Raw genomic sequence first — 13740 nt, 5'->3', positions numbered from 1 at the left:
TTTAGAAAAGGTGCGTTGAATGGTTTGAATATAAGCGACCAATCATGTACGGAAACATTCTGACACGGAAAGTTTGAATTTGACGGATGCGACTTAAGAAAACCCGCTGGCATGAGATGAGTTTTAGGCAGACATAGAGGCACTTGAACATGACTTAAATCTAGACCTTGTCAGTTGGCCTAGAGAATGATGGATTATCCAGTTGTGGCGTTGGGCTCGTTGTTGGGCAATTTCATTCTTCTAAAACATCAAATGAAAATTACAGATGACAGATCGAGCAAGTAACTACCATCAAAATCAAAGCCTGAGACCCGGTAGCCCAACCTGGCCACATACATTAAGAGTCTTTTGTCGACAGATACTTTCCAAACACGATGCTGAACTGACCACCGGCGGCTGCCGAGACTAGTTGTTTCCCTTCGAGGTACTTGCTGTGAAGAAGAGTTGGCCTTTCGACTTCATCAAGACCCGGCTGACCAGCCTGACTTTGGGCATTAAAGCCCCAACTATAGGCTTTCCCGGACTCTGTAATTACAAAGGAGTGGTCAGTTCCCGCAGTTCCGAAAATTATTTTATCCTCCAACCCCGGTAGAAGATTAGGCCGTTTCAATATTCGTGGTCTACCGTATGTGTCACAGATAACGTCTGCTTGGGGCATATCCTCGAGTGCAATGCCAAGTGCCTTGTTATCAATGCGACCCCAAATCAGGCATTCACCGTGCTCAGTGATAGCCATGCTGTGATCCTTTCCACCGGAGATTGAGACAAGCGGGGCATGCTTTCTCAAACCGGGGACCTTATTGGGATATGCCACGATTGCATCGTTCTGGCCGGCGCTCGTCATAACGCCAGTTTGCCCAAAGTTGTTCGAGCCCCATGCGTATACGTCATCCGTCTTATGGATAGCGAAGGAGTGATATAGCCCCGCCCCAACATCCCTGATCCCAGTTGGAAGAGCGCATAGTTCTGGATCTAGAGGATGAGGTTGATGATGGCGGCTTGCCCGACACCTCCCGAGTTGATTTTGTTCATCACAGCCCCAACTAAAAACGGTACCTTTTGATGTCAATGCTAACACGTGCTGTGCACCAGCAACAATTTTGACCACGTCATAGACACCAGGAATCAGAAGAGGCGTTTGTTGTTCTCTTTTGCTCCCGCGGGAGAATCCAATCCCTCCATTAGCCCCCTTTGGTCGTCAGTCAATCTATGAATCTCTAATTGTGGGGGCAGGAGCGTTGGCGAACTTACTCGGAAGGTTCCCCAACCATATACCTGGCCATCCGTTGTTAAAGCAAAAGTCGCACTGTCCGAGGCAGCAAGCTGGCAAAACACAGTGCCTATTGGGAAAAGCGAAGGATCCACAGGCAGTGGTGTAGCTTCTTTCAAATTGTGAGTAATATCATCATCGTCACTCCCATCGCCCGATGAGACACCGCTTTTGTCGCTATCAGCATCGCGAGCGTCCTCATCCTTATCTTGCTGAATATCTCTTCCCAAGGCCCCTTCATCATTGACGCCCCATGTTAGAATCCGCTTGTCACGAGTAAGAGCCGCTGAATGGACGCCTCCAACAGCGATATGGACGACTCCGATACTCTGCGCGTCTAGTTTCTTGTTGAGAACCGGGCGCAGCAATTCCGGTTTCTTTGTCAGATCTCCCAGACCAAGCTCGCCGTAGCAGTTTGTTCCAAACACATACACATCGAGTAATTGAGTTGGTGGGACTTTTTGAGTAGGCGAATATTCTGTGACACAATAAGCCAATATCCATTACTTTCAGGAGTGAACCTAGCAGGGGAATGCCATGAAGTCTACTGGAGCCCCTGATGTACCTTTCAGCCCCTTGGGGTTCCCCCGCACCGTTTTCGTGACCTTTGTCACTCTTCTATCATTGCTTCCTCGTTCAACAACCTTGTCTGTTGAAATGGCGACTGAGTTCTGTTCTTTCGCTTTTCCTGTAGGACTGGGGCGGTGCTTAAGAGACATAGTGGGGAGGGGGGGGGGGGGGGGGCTAAAAAAGAGTGATGCGAAAGATTGGTCTAGCTAACAACCACTTCCAATTGACAAAGAATAGGATGCGGGAAATTGTGATTACGTCGCGGTTGCATCCTTTGGGCGGGGCTGTTAAGTAGACCCTGCTTCCTACGTATCTAATGCAGTTTAGCACGATAAATCCTGCTACACCTTTGCCACGACTATCTTTCCCTGAGTTCATGAGATTTGAAGCTTAGTAAGATTTTAGCCTCTTTTTTCTGTACGATCATCATTTCGACACACGCAAATACAACTACGGTGATCAGTAGGATGTGTCCTTTATGTAGCAGGCTACCTTTCCTATCGTTTGTCTTGAGTCAGTCACAGCACATAGAGCAAATGACTAAATGGGGCCCAAAATTATATCTTTCAACGCAGCAATATCGGATTGTGAACTGAGGATTCCTGCCCAGTCTCGTGTCCACTCTAATCTCCAAATGTAAGGATGCCGCCCTGTTCCATCGCAGCTTTTGTTTCATCCAAAATGGGATCTTCCCAATTGAAATGGTGTTTCTTGCGTTCGGCACTAGTCCAGGCCGTGATATCTACATCGCTACCACCAACACTCATCGATGCTGCTTCCAACTCCATATAGTCCTCTAAAGCATCTTCAAGTACCAAAGGGTATTCAGAACCATCTTTGGGCAACATGTCCTCTTTTCCTAGGACCTCATCCTCGAGCTTTCCCAGGTGGCTTTTGTGAAGCCCAACCAACCCAGCCTTGTACTTCATAGCAAAGGCTCAAACGAAGATGTCAAAGCTCTCGCCATTATACGGTTGCTCTTCATCAAGCAAATGTCAAATGTATGAACATCGCCATGATCATGCCGAGGTTCTTTACTTTCGTGTCTGGACCCAGGAGACCCTCTTCTTCTAGGGTAATCAACATGGAAAGGAACATGCATATGATTAGGCTCCAAACACAATACATGCTTCTCATGCCATCGACCCTGGGGTATGAATAGGACTATTAGCATCGGATAAAGTTAAGAAATTGGATGTAAAAAGCAAGATCAGACAAGTTTGGAAAGATAACCCTACTGGTTGAGGGGCTCAGCAGAATCTCCCATGTAAAAGTTGCCATAGCCTCACAGAGAGCCCACTGTTCTTGCCAATTGCCTTCAATCCTGCCCGCCCTTCCAGAATCCATCATCAGATTATCCATCACCTGCATCACACCATAACCAGCATGGTCATTGTTGTGTACATTTCAAAATTGTCCAGGTTGCGCACAGCCACCTGAGTACGCATGTCATTGATCTTCTGACATTCCGCGGATGTCAGGACCCAGGGGTGCTTTTTGTGTCTCGAGGCCGGTTTTTTGCGCAAACAGGTCTCGTCACCATCGCAGCTGGCGAGTTCCGGCTGGTCTTCTGAGCATCAGGACATGAATTAATGGACCTAGATTTACAACGACTAACCTCGCCTTCACCATCGGTTTTTTCTTTGCTCTCTGACTCATGTTTCAGAAGATCTTGAACCCAGTCAAGACACATGCATTCGTACTTGAAGGCCTTTTGGGCGTTCTTCGTAGCTTCTTAAGTACATGGCGGCTGAACTCCTAGAGGTAGATCCCGGGTGTAACGTCTCGAGGCAAGAAGGTCAGTGAAAGCGCCCCTCAAGGCCTTTTGGCTTTGGGACCCTCTGGCGGATTGCTGATCGACGGCGATGCATCAGTCAACGATGGATCGGCCGATGATGGATCCGATCTGCGTCGCTTGGGAGGCATTATGGGATTTATTTTTCACACAAATATTAGGCAGAATGTGAGCAGCAAAGTGATGAGAAAGATGGTTCTAGGGCAGACGCGACGTGTTGTTGCTATTGACACGCTACGCCGCCCGTCTAGGACGTTGCTACCACAGCTCAATGTGATATATCCCCTAACCAAGAAATTAGAAGGTTTGAATTCCAACATATAGTAAAGAGGCTCAAATATTGTATTGACCCTTAAAGAGGTCCGAAAAAACCTTTGGATTGACTTTGATACGCTCGAAGTCACATTCAAATGTCTGGAATTGATATGACAAATTGCGTCTTAGGTATGTACTTCCAAGGTTAGTCTCGATATGGGATTCATTGCCTCACTAAACAAAGAAGCCCCAAATAAGAAAGGTAACGGCAGATATAGTACATGTTATCATGTGAAAAACTGTCCCGCGCGATGCAATTCCAAAAGAACTGAATTTAAACCTTGTAACATCGAATCAAACATCGGGGACGTGCACTGCATATGACGTCATACACCGGCTACTCTTTCCCGTGGACGTTGGGGTTCGTGTAATGTCGCGATATGTCAATAGAAAAAAAAAACCAAGGTCAATATCCCTTTCATAATTCATTGAACAGACTGTATACTTAAAAAGAACTCGATGAGATTGCTGTCAGCTTGTTGCGTCGGCGATTTTTGTAACTAGTTCCAGCCGAACCCGATACACTTGCTAGTTAAAGTGAGCTTGAGTTTTATAAAAAGTCATGTCTATGCTTGGGAACATGTAAGCGAATTCTACTAATCCCAACAAAAAGTCTGCACGAAATAGAGCCATGATCCAGTTCCAAGAGCGGTCTCGTACTATAACGAATCCGGTATAGGAGGTGGTATTCAACGTGTAAATTACGGCAATACGAGGCCATCAGCTAAGAATTCTGTGAAAGATAGCCCCTCCAGTCGGCTGTTCCTTGATTCTTATTCTCGATGTCAATCTTGTCAAACCTCCCGCCAATAAACTGAGCAATCGATACTCTTTCACTTCGCCCACATGGATCCCGCAGCACCGGCAGACTCTTGCGAGACGTCACACGATGTCCACAAGTCGTTGGAAACCATTTTCAAGAACAATCGGGAGTGGGCGCTTGACAAGGCTCGCGCAGACCCGGTGTTCTTTGAAAAGCTGGCAGATGGACAGGCGCCCAATTACCTGTGAGTAATACGTGGGAGCTGGGGGAGCTCGTGTTATTAGTGGTGGTACTAGTACTGATCATTAAATTAACCCCGCCCAGCTACATCGGATGTAGTGACAGCCGCGTCCCCGCCAACGAGATTATGGGCCTAGAGGCCGGAGAGGTGTTCGTGCACCGAAACATCGCCAATTTGGTCCCTAACCTTGACATAAACGTCATGTCCGTGATCAACTACGCCGTTAGACACCTGCACGTCAAGCACATCATCGTCTGCGGCCACTACAATTGTGGAGGTGTCAAGGCCGCCCTGACACCCGCCGACTTGGGCATTCTCAACCCATGGCTCCGGAATATCCGTGATGTCTATCGCTTGCACGAGAAGGAGCTCGATCAAATTGCCGATGAGAGTGCCAGATACAACAGACTCATTGAATTGAATGTGGAGGAGTCTTGCAGGAATGTTATCAAGACTGCGGCGTTTCAGCAGAGCTACCTAGAACATGGGTACCCCATGGTCCACGGATTGGTCTTCGATCTTCGCGACGGACTGTTGAAGGATCTCAAGTTTGATTTCGAGGGGACTCTTGAGGATGTTAAGAAGATCTACTCTCTTTCCTGAGACTAAATACAAGGCAAAACAGAAACTACATATATTTCTGTCATAACTCAAATGCGTACTGAAACCTCCGAATTGATAGACTGACTTGAAAGGAAGCTGTTTAAATTTTTCAAACGGTTATAGGTGGTACTATTGTCACATTTTCATAGAGTTGTCGGGATGATCCATGACGGCCCCACATAGAATTGTGGTGATGCCGCTAAAGCAGCTCAGGCCAGCTGGAACATTCCCTTCCACCACGCGCCGCCATGCCCTGGGCACGCTTCATCTACAACGTGGCAACCCACCAAAAACATACCAAATGGATTGCGCCTCTTCTGGTTCTGGGCGATGCGTTCCTGTGCGCCCTGATCATATGGAAGATCTCCTGTAAATCCAACCCCAAGCCTATACCGCGACACGCGTTCAGTCAAGACAGAGCTAATCATCCCATGACCTCACAGACACCGAGATTGACTGGTCAACCTATATGCAGCAGATCTCCTTATACATTTCCGGAGAACGCGATTATCCCTCAATCAAAGGATCGACGGGTCCCCTAGTATATCCCGCTGCGCATGTCTACGCCTACACACTCCTATACAACCTCACCGATGAAGGACGCGACATTCTCACTGGACAAATCCTCTTTGCTGGCCTTTATCTGTCTACATTGGTCCTTGTCTTTGGCTGCTATCGTAAGACTGGGGCTCCGCCGTATCTCTTCCCTCTTCTGGTGCTTTCCAAGCGGCTGCATAGCATTTTCATGCTGCGCATGTTCAACGATGGACTGGCGGCCTTTGCGATGTGGCTTGCCATATGGTTATTCTTGAAGAGATACTGGACTCTGGGAGTATTGATATGGACCCTGGGTGTTGGAGTCAAAATGACTCTAGTGCTGGTGGCTCCGGCTATTGCCGTTATCACACTTCTGAGTGTTGGCTTGACACGCAGCGTTTGTCTTGGTTTCATAGCCTTGCAGGTTCAAGTAAGTGATGGATGATCCAGTCTGCATCTTCTATTCACCAACTGATCGATCTGTCAATTTACAGTGGGCCCTTGGAAGACCATTCCTGACAAAGAATGCGGCTGGCTACTTTTCGCGAGCCTTTGAGTTATCTCGACAATTTATGTTCAAATGGACAGTGAATTGGCGATTTGTAGGGGAAGAAACTTTTCTCTCCAGGGAATTTTCCGTGGCTCTTTTACTGCTACATGTTTCTATCCTAGCCCTCTTCACCCTCAGCTGGGTAAAGCCGTCGGGCTCCAACGTGTTCCGCTTCCTCCAAGACACTATCCAGGGTCGGCAACAGCAAGTGGTCCTTTCGAACACCTTCATAATGACTGCTATGTTGAGCTCCCTGGCCATTGGCATGCTGTGCGCCCGGTCGCTGCACTACCAGTTTTTCGCTTATTTGGCATGGGCTTCCCCCTTCCTCCTCTGGCGCGCTGGTCTTCATCCAGTCCTCATCTATCTCACATGGGCGCTGCAGGAGTGGGCCTGGAATGTGTACCCCAGTACCAATGCAAGCTCGGCGGTCGTGGTTTTGTCCCTCGTCTTGCAGGTGTTTGGTGTCTGGCTCAATGGACACGAGGTGGATAAGAAGCCAGCAGTTGGCCCTGGCCGCAAGGAAACTCGTACTCAATGAAAGCCGGGCTTCAAGTCCAAGTCTTAGCCCATCAAACCATATCAAGCATCGGATTCCTCATCGGAGGAAGGCATTTTGCCCACACGAGATTCTTCCTCGGAGTCGGAGTCACCCCCAGTATACACGGGCTGCTTAACGAATTCCTTGGGCCTGTCGTAAGAGCAAATTAGTTAGCGGTGTGACCACGAATCTCACGCTGTAGAAGCTCATACCAGAACGAGGCCTTTCTCCATGCCTTCTCATCCCGCACAATGTTGATAATCTCGCCTCCAATTTTATTATCCCGCTCATCAGATGCCTTGGTGTCGATCACAAGGTAAGAACCACGCTTAATCCAGAAAGTCGACCGAAACTTTGCTGGCAATTCGACCAGCATCTGCTGCTTGTCGGCTGATTCGATCAGGTAGATGTTGTTCCCGGTAGCCTTGATCGCACGCACGATCAGGTGGGTTTCGGCGAGCTCGTCCGGAGGGGTCATAGTCTCCTGGGCCGTGGCCAGAACCTTGCGACGAGGGGGTCCCATTGTCAATTAGAGGAAGAAATGAAGGGATTGCGAGATCTGTAAGTGGGGGAATTGTGATGCAATGGCGGTTTGATTATTGTGGGAGAATAATTTTCGAGCTTATCGGCGGGGCATCTCCGCAGTTGCTTCAACCTTGTTCCGCACCGATTAATAATGGTCACCCCACGCGACAAAGTATATACTGTCTAAACATCAAATTTTAGGCACACTAGCCTGGGATGTTAGCTATAATCCTGGTGTTTCAGAGATTCTTTAGTAGGTGGACGGTAGCAAGTAGGTGCCTGTTAGGATTTACTAATCAGGTGTGCTATTCGCCGAAGACTGTTCATCTACCTTCGCCTGGAGTTACTTAGTCTATACCATGGTCGGAATATGAATTCCTGGGAACTTAAATAATTGCTTGCCTATATAAACTAACCTTGAGACTTTCCTCGAGTCCTTACTTATAACTTTGTTCACTGGAAATACTTCATTCTACAAGGCCTAATATCTTACTTTGCCATTCCAATTCCGGTTTCGAAATGGCTGGACCAAGCCTGGGTGTTTTTTTTGATATCGAAAGTTCCCCTCACATCACCAGTCCTTGCCCTGCAGTGCAGAAGAAGCAGGGGATTGCGCAACACAGGTCTGATCTAGAACTGGATGAGGTCCACCCAGCACGAAGTCTAGACCAAATAGCCTGCGAACCACGGACGCAAGAATCGACTGGGTCGCTTGTACCCACACCAGGCGCATTAGAAAATCGGATGCCTACGCCAGCAGCTGAGAATGCGGCTACGATTGAATGGGTCCAGGACCGAACAGTGATCCCTTGGAAAACCAAGTGGCGACTCTTGAGTGCATGCTCGATGCTTTTCGGAAATGGTATGAATGATGGTGCTCCCGGTGCTTTGATTCCATACATGGAAAAGCATTACCAGATCAGCTATTCTATCGTTTCAATGATTTTCGTGGGTAATGCATTGGGCTTCATCTCCGCCGCCCCCGTCACGCAGTCAATCGAGCAGAAGTTCGGGCGCTCCAAGAGTTATGCCCTCTCGATGTTCCTCTTAGCCGTGTCCTATATCATCATCACCTGCCAGCCTCCATTTCCAGCAGTAGTGGTTTCGTTCTTCCTGCTGGGGTTCGGCGTGGCTCTGAACTTGGCCCTCAATAATACGTATAGCGCCAATTTGGGTAATGGTACCACGGCCCTAGGACTGATATGCGGTGCATATGGTATTGGAGGCACTGTAGCACCCTTGTTTGCGACAGCCATGGAATCAAATGGGATTCGCTGGTCACTTTTCTATACAATTCCTCTAGCAGTCAGTCTGATCAACTTGGTCTTTGCCCCATGGGCATTCTCAAACTTCGAGCAAGACACTCCAGCCGGACCACAACGAGCACTCTACCCAGCTGTCGAGGGCTCGGGCATCGAAGAACCTTTGACCCGTACTCAAATTCTCAAAAAGGTCATACGGAATCGCACCACCCTCCTGGGGGCGCTGTTCACTTTTGCATACCAAGGGGCCGAAGTGTCCATCTCCGGCTGGATGGTTTCCTTTCTCATCAACTACCGAGACGGTGACCCTTCTCGGGTCGGATACGTCAGCTCCGGATTTTGGGCCGGCATCACCGCTGGGCGATTTCTCTTGACCCACCCTGCTGCAAAGATGGGTGAGAAGTTTACTGTGCTGGGAATGGTCGTTGGAGCCGTCATCTTCCAGGTGATGACCTGGCTCATCCCAAATGTCATCGGAGAAGCGGTGACGGTCGCCATACTAGGTGTATTACTGGGTGCGGTCTCTCCATGTTCCATCTCGGTGTTCACGAAGTTGCTGCCTCGAAGTATGCACATCTCCAGCTTAAGCTTTGTCAGCGCCCTAGGCAGTAGCGGTGGTGCGGTGTGGCCGTTTCTAACAGGTATTCTATCTCAGCACGTGGGAACTATGGTATTACATCCGATTTGTATTGGGTTGTATGGTGTGATGGCGACCAGTTGGCTTCTGTTACCCAAGATCTCGAAGAGATCCGAGTAAGGGTCTCTTAATTTCCTTTTTTCCCCGCACGTGGGCCTTTTTTTAAAGGGATTTAAAGATGAAGCGGTCTTTCCCGGGACGACTACTCGTGATATTAAGAGGAATGTAAGAAACCTAAAAAGCATCTTCACATGAGATGATCAACTGACCACTGATCAACACTGATAACGATTCAAAGTTGCAAATGGATCAGCCATGTAAAGAAAAGAATGTGGGACGCACGGAAGTATAGGCAAGGAGTTCTCCACCTTACTACGTAGCAGATGCTTCCACAAAGTGAATCCTTGGAAGCGGTGACGTGCAATGGGAAAAAAAAATCGAAAAGAACCTGGTCTTTTATGTGCAAAATGAAGTACGAATCAAGTACGCAGGCCCGTACCCGATCAGAAACATCTGGACCCGAATCTCTGTCGTCTCTACCAATCAGGCTTTTCGGCACCGAGGATCATGTCATCGAGACCGTTTCACTGTGGGTTTTTCTTGAATCTTTTGGGTGGGATTGTTTTGTGACCATTGGATCAACTGGGGCTGAATGATGAGTTCAAAGAAAGAATAATAACCCGTTCTATGACTCTATAGGTTTCAGTTGTGCTTGGGTATCGGATCATAGTATAGGTACCGTACAGAGGTAGAGGCACGTGGATATGTTTAACGTATTTTTTCGCCACAAAAACAAGGCGAATGGGTAGGAGAAATCAGTTAGAAAACGAGTGAAGTGAAAGAGAAAAACATTATTAAGATGGATTGAATCTTTCCCCACCATTCTTCTGGCGTAGAATAAATCCTCTTATCGCGAGATCAACTGGGGCGAATCCCGTTACATTTTCCGTTGTGGCAGTATTACCCGTTAACCCCCCCTGTCAACAAGAGCCCCGCGAAACCCTTCTCCCACCTACATCTCACCACCGTCCGGCGCAGCACCCCAAGTTTTTCGTTCATACTGCCCTCGGTCCTGCCCATCATGGACGGCGACGAGCTTATTGCCTCGGTCTACCGCAAGATCGAGCGGGAAAAGGCCTTGATCGCCGCCGCCAGTAACATGCGGCAGTCGACCGACAACCCCCTCGTCCAACAGCGAGTCGATTCCAACATCCGCGATGGCCGCAAAAATATCGCCTACCTCGAGGAGAAGATGCGAGAGCTACAGATTCGTCATATGGAACAGCAAGGTGGTGGCTCCCCCGGTGACCAGCGTCAGGGTTCAGGACCCGCGCCGCCCCCCAAAGACTTCTCTGGATACTTCGCAGGCGACGGTGATGGTCATAATTACCCCCAGAGTGGCGCAGGCACTATGCCAACAGGCGCCCCGTTCGCCGATCCTCGGCCATACTCCCAGGTTCCTAAGGCGCGTCCTAATTATACAAAGCTTGGTATGTCTACCGTGAATCTAGCCCCAAACCCCCTCCCCCACTATCTACCTCGCATTAGCCTGGCGGGCCCTATTTTGAGACTAAAAAGAAACTGTCCGATTGGAATGCTGACATGACTTAATGTCTCAGATCTAATCAAGTATGACACTCAATACCTCGGACCGAAGATTCAACTCATGCTGTCCCAACTCGAATTCAAGCTGAGTGTGGAGAAACAATACAAGGCGGGAATTGAGAAGATGGTTCGCTTGTACCAGGATGAGGGTGATCGGAAGAGTCGCGCGGATGCCGAAGGCCGTCGCATTGAAAGTAACCAGAAGATCCAGCTGCTGAAGCAGGCTCTGAAGCGATACGAGGATCTCCACATCGACATTGAGTCCTCGGATGCCGCAGATGGTGGGTTTTGTTGCCTGGTAATCCGACCCAGAGTATTGACTAATTCCCAACAGATGAGAGTCTGAGCAGCCCCAACATGCGCAAGCCGTTGACCGGTCTTCTAACCATGCGCATTCACGGTGTGAGGGATGTTGATCACGCCACCAGCTCCCGATTTTCTCGCGGCCCTGAGACCTATGTCATTGTTAAGGTGGAAGATACGATCAAAGCAAGAACAAAGGCAACCAGAAACGATAAATGGCTAGACGAAGCCTTTTCCATCGATATTGATAAAGCGAATGAGATCGAGCTTACAGTTTACGACAAATCTGGAGACCGCCCGACACCCATTGGTATGCTATGGGTTCGCATCTCCGATATTGCAGAGGAGATGCGTCGCAAGAAGATTGAGACAGAACTCAACGCCTCTGGGTGGGTTTCTGCCGACAAGATGGGCGATTCGAGTACCCCTCGATCTGATCACCACCCCGGCTCGCCGGGCTCATCCCAAGGGGGCGCCAACTTCCAAGGGATGGCCCCGCCAATGGGACAGCAACCTGGAGAAAATTCGAACGCACCCCCAAGCGTGATGATCGATTCCTGGTTCGCTTTGGAGCCATTTGGTAGTATTCATCTTTCGATGAGCTTTGGTAAGATATCAATTTTGTTTTGAATTTTCTTATCTCATGCTGATATCAAATTAGCCAAGCAACTGAAGGACCGTCGTCCCTTTGATATCGGTCTTAATCGTCAAGGTGCCGTGCGTCAAAAGAAAGATGATGTCCACGAGAAGCAGGGCCACAAATTCGTCACCCAGCAGTTCTACAACATCATGCGCTGTGCGCTTTGTGGAGAATTCCTTAAATATGCTGCGGGTATGCAGTGCTCGGATTGCAAGTACACTTGCCATAAGAAATGCTACCCGAAGGTTGTCACCAAGTGTATCAGTAAGGCAAATTACGAAACCGACCCCGACGAGGAGAAGATCAACCATCGCATTCCCCATCGTTTCGAAGGATTTTCCAATATCTCGGCGAACTGGTGTTGCCACTGTGGCTATCTGCTTCCCTTTGGGCGAAAGAACGCGAAGCGTTGTAATGGTATGTAATACCCAGTGTTTCACGGGGTTATTGAAGTATACTAATTTTGCATAGAATGTGGTCTCACGTCCCACGCGCACTGCACTCATCTTGTTCCTGACTTCTGCGGCATGTCGATGGAGGCAGCAAATCAAATCTTGGAAACTTTGATTCGAACAAAGAATCTCAACAAGCCCATTCCTGTCAGTAGCGGCCTCAAGCACCATACTCTTCGGCCTGGAGGTCCACCCCAGCCAACCCAAGATCACGCCGGTCTTTCATACCCCCAAAAATCCACCAATAGCTCTTATGGAGCCCTCCCCCGGCAGCCCTCATCTGAAGCGGTAAGCGCGGCGACTAACTCCTTTATGACTCCACAGTCACCAACGGCACTTCCACAGGCTGCTCAGCGCCAACCACTTCCACCGAAATCACCCACATCAACGTCCCCTGCTGCAGCTGCAGCTGCCTCGGCCGCCGCGGCTGCGGCAACCGGGATGCGTAGCCCTCAGCAGACTCCAAGTATGTAACCGTCCTATCTGATTTCATCTTTGTTTCGGTACTGATTGATGTCTAGCTGAAATGAGCCGGCCTCCTGGGGTACCCTCGCAGCCTCCACCTCATGCTCCTTACAACCCAGGTGCATATGCTCATCTTCCTCAGAAGACTCAACCCCAACCGCCACACCTGCAGAACATGGCTGCAACTCCGGGCTATGCAATGCCACCTCCTCCACCGTCTGTGCAGCCTGTGCAGCCTACGCCGGTGGTGCAGCCGCAGATGCCGCCAGTTGCCAAGCCAGAGGAGATTGCTGCGCCCCCGAGATCTCGTATTGGATTGGATCACTTCAATTTCCTTGCAGTTCTCGGAAAGGGTAACTTTGGTAAGGTCATGCTGGCCGAGACCAAGAACACACGAAAGTTGTATGCCATCAAGGTGTTGAAGAAGGAATTCATCATTGAAAACGATGAGGTGGAAAGCACCAAGTCCGAAAAGCGAGTATTCTTAATCGCTAACAAGGAGCGTCACCCATTTTTGTTGACCCTGCATGCCTGTTTCCAGACGGAAACCCGCGTGTATTTCGTCATGGAATACATCAGCGGTGGTGATCTGATGCTGCATATTCAGCGTGGTCAATTCGGCCTGAAACGGGCACAGTAAGCTTTTCATATTCCAACCAAGTAAGG

The 13740-nt window shown here is 49.1% G+C and overlaps 7 protein-coding genes across 7 annotated transcripts; 4 read left to right on the top strand and 3 right to left on the bottom strand.

The window, feature by feature from the left end:
• Positions 1 to 337: 337 nt before the first annotated feature.
• N7503_005409 (RCC1-like domain-containing protein) lies at positions 338 to 1989 on the bottom strand (the record flags this gene model as incomplete). The annotated part of the gene is made up of 3 exons (XM_057064956.1): positions 338 to 1189; positions 1252 to 1748; positions 1836 to 1989. 3 exons carry the CDS (start codon positions 1987 to 1989, stop codon positions 338 to 340), a joined length of 1503 nt encoding a protein of 500 aa, XP_056922699.1.
• Positions 1990 to 2463: 474 nt separating this feature from the next.
• N7503_005408 (uncharacterized protein) lies at positions 2464 to 2769 on the bottom strand (the record flags this gene model as incomplete). The annotated part of the gene is made up of 1 exon (XM_057064955.1): positions 2464 to 2769. One exon carries the CDS (start codon positions 2767 to 2769, stop codon positions 2464 to 2466), a length of 306 nt encoding a protein of 101 aa, XP_056922698.1.
• Positions 2770 to 4796: 2027 nt separating this feature from the next.
• Positions 4797 to 5557, top strand: N7503_005407 (carbonic anhydrase; the record flags this gene model as incomplete). Its single annotated transcript, XM_057064954.1, has 2 exons — positions 4797 to 4957; positions 5038 to 5557. 2 exons carry the CDS (start codon positions 4797 to 4799, stop codon positions 5555 to 5557), a joined length of 681 nt encoding a protein of 226 aa, XP_056922697.1.
• A 248-nt stretch (positions 5558 to 5805) lies between these two features.
• On the top strand, positions 5806 to 7185 carry alg3 (dolichyl-P-Man:Man(5)GlcNAc(2)-PP-dolichol alpha-1,3-mannosyltransferase; the record flags this gene model as incomplete). Its single annotated transcript, XM_057064953.1, has 3 exons — positions 5806 to 5926; positions 6001 to 6524; positions 6589 to 7185. The coding sequence occupies 3 exons, from the start codon at positions 5806 to 5808 to the stop codon at positions 7183 to 7185; spliced, it is 1242 nt and encodes a 413-aa protein (XP_056922696.1).
• A 41-nt stretch (positions 7186 to 7226) lies between these two features.
• N7503_005405 (putative eukaryotic translation initiation factor eIF1a-like protein) lies at positions 7227 to 7708 on the bottom strand (the record flags this gene model as incomplete). The annotated part of the gene is made up of 2 exons (XM_057064952.1): positions 7227 to 7335; positions 7398 to 7708. The coding sequence occupies 2 exons, from the start codon at positions 7706 to 7708 to the stop codon at positions 7227 to 7229; spliced, it is 420 nt and encodes a 139-aa protein (XP_056922695.1).
• Positions 7709 to 8229: 521 nt separating this feature from the next.
• Positions 8230 to 9729, top strand: N7503_005404 (putative MFS efflux transporter; the record flags this gene model as incomplete). The annotated part of the gene is made up of 1 exon (XM_057064951.1): positions 8230 to 9729. One exon carries the CDS (start codon positions 8230 to 8232, stop codon positions 9727 to 9729), a length of 1500 nt encoding a protein of 499 aa, XP_056922694.1.
• Positions 9730 to 10690: 961 nt separating this feature from the next.
• pkcA (protein kinase c) lies at positions 10691 to 13083 on the top strand (the record flags this gene model as incomplete). Its single annotated transcript, XM_057064950.1, has 5 exons — positions 10691 to 11099; positions 11229 to 11495; positions 11549 to 12124; positions 12179 to 12574; positions 12629 to 13083. The coding sequence occupies 5 exons, from the start codon at positions 10691 to 10693 to the stop codon at positions 13081 to 13083; spliced, it is 2103 nt and encodes a 700-aa protein (XP_056922693.1).
• Positions 13084 to 13740: the final 657 nt, after the last annotated feature.

The sequence above is a fragment of the Penicillium pulvis genome (genome assembly GCF_028828015.1).
Source record: "Penicillium pulvis strain IBT 33274 chromosome Unknown contig_23_segment0_segment0, whole genome shotgun sequence".
Classification (NCBI taxonomy): domain Eukaryota; kingdom Fungi; phylum Ascomycota; class Eurotiomycetes; order Eurotiales; family Aspergillaceae; genus Penicillium; species Penicillium pulvis.
This window is presented reverse-complemented; position numbering and strand designations above follow the sequence as displayed.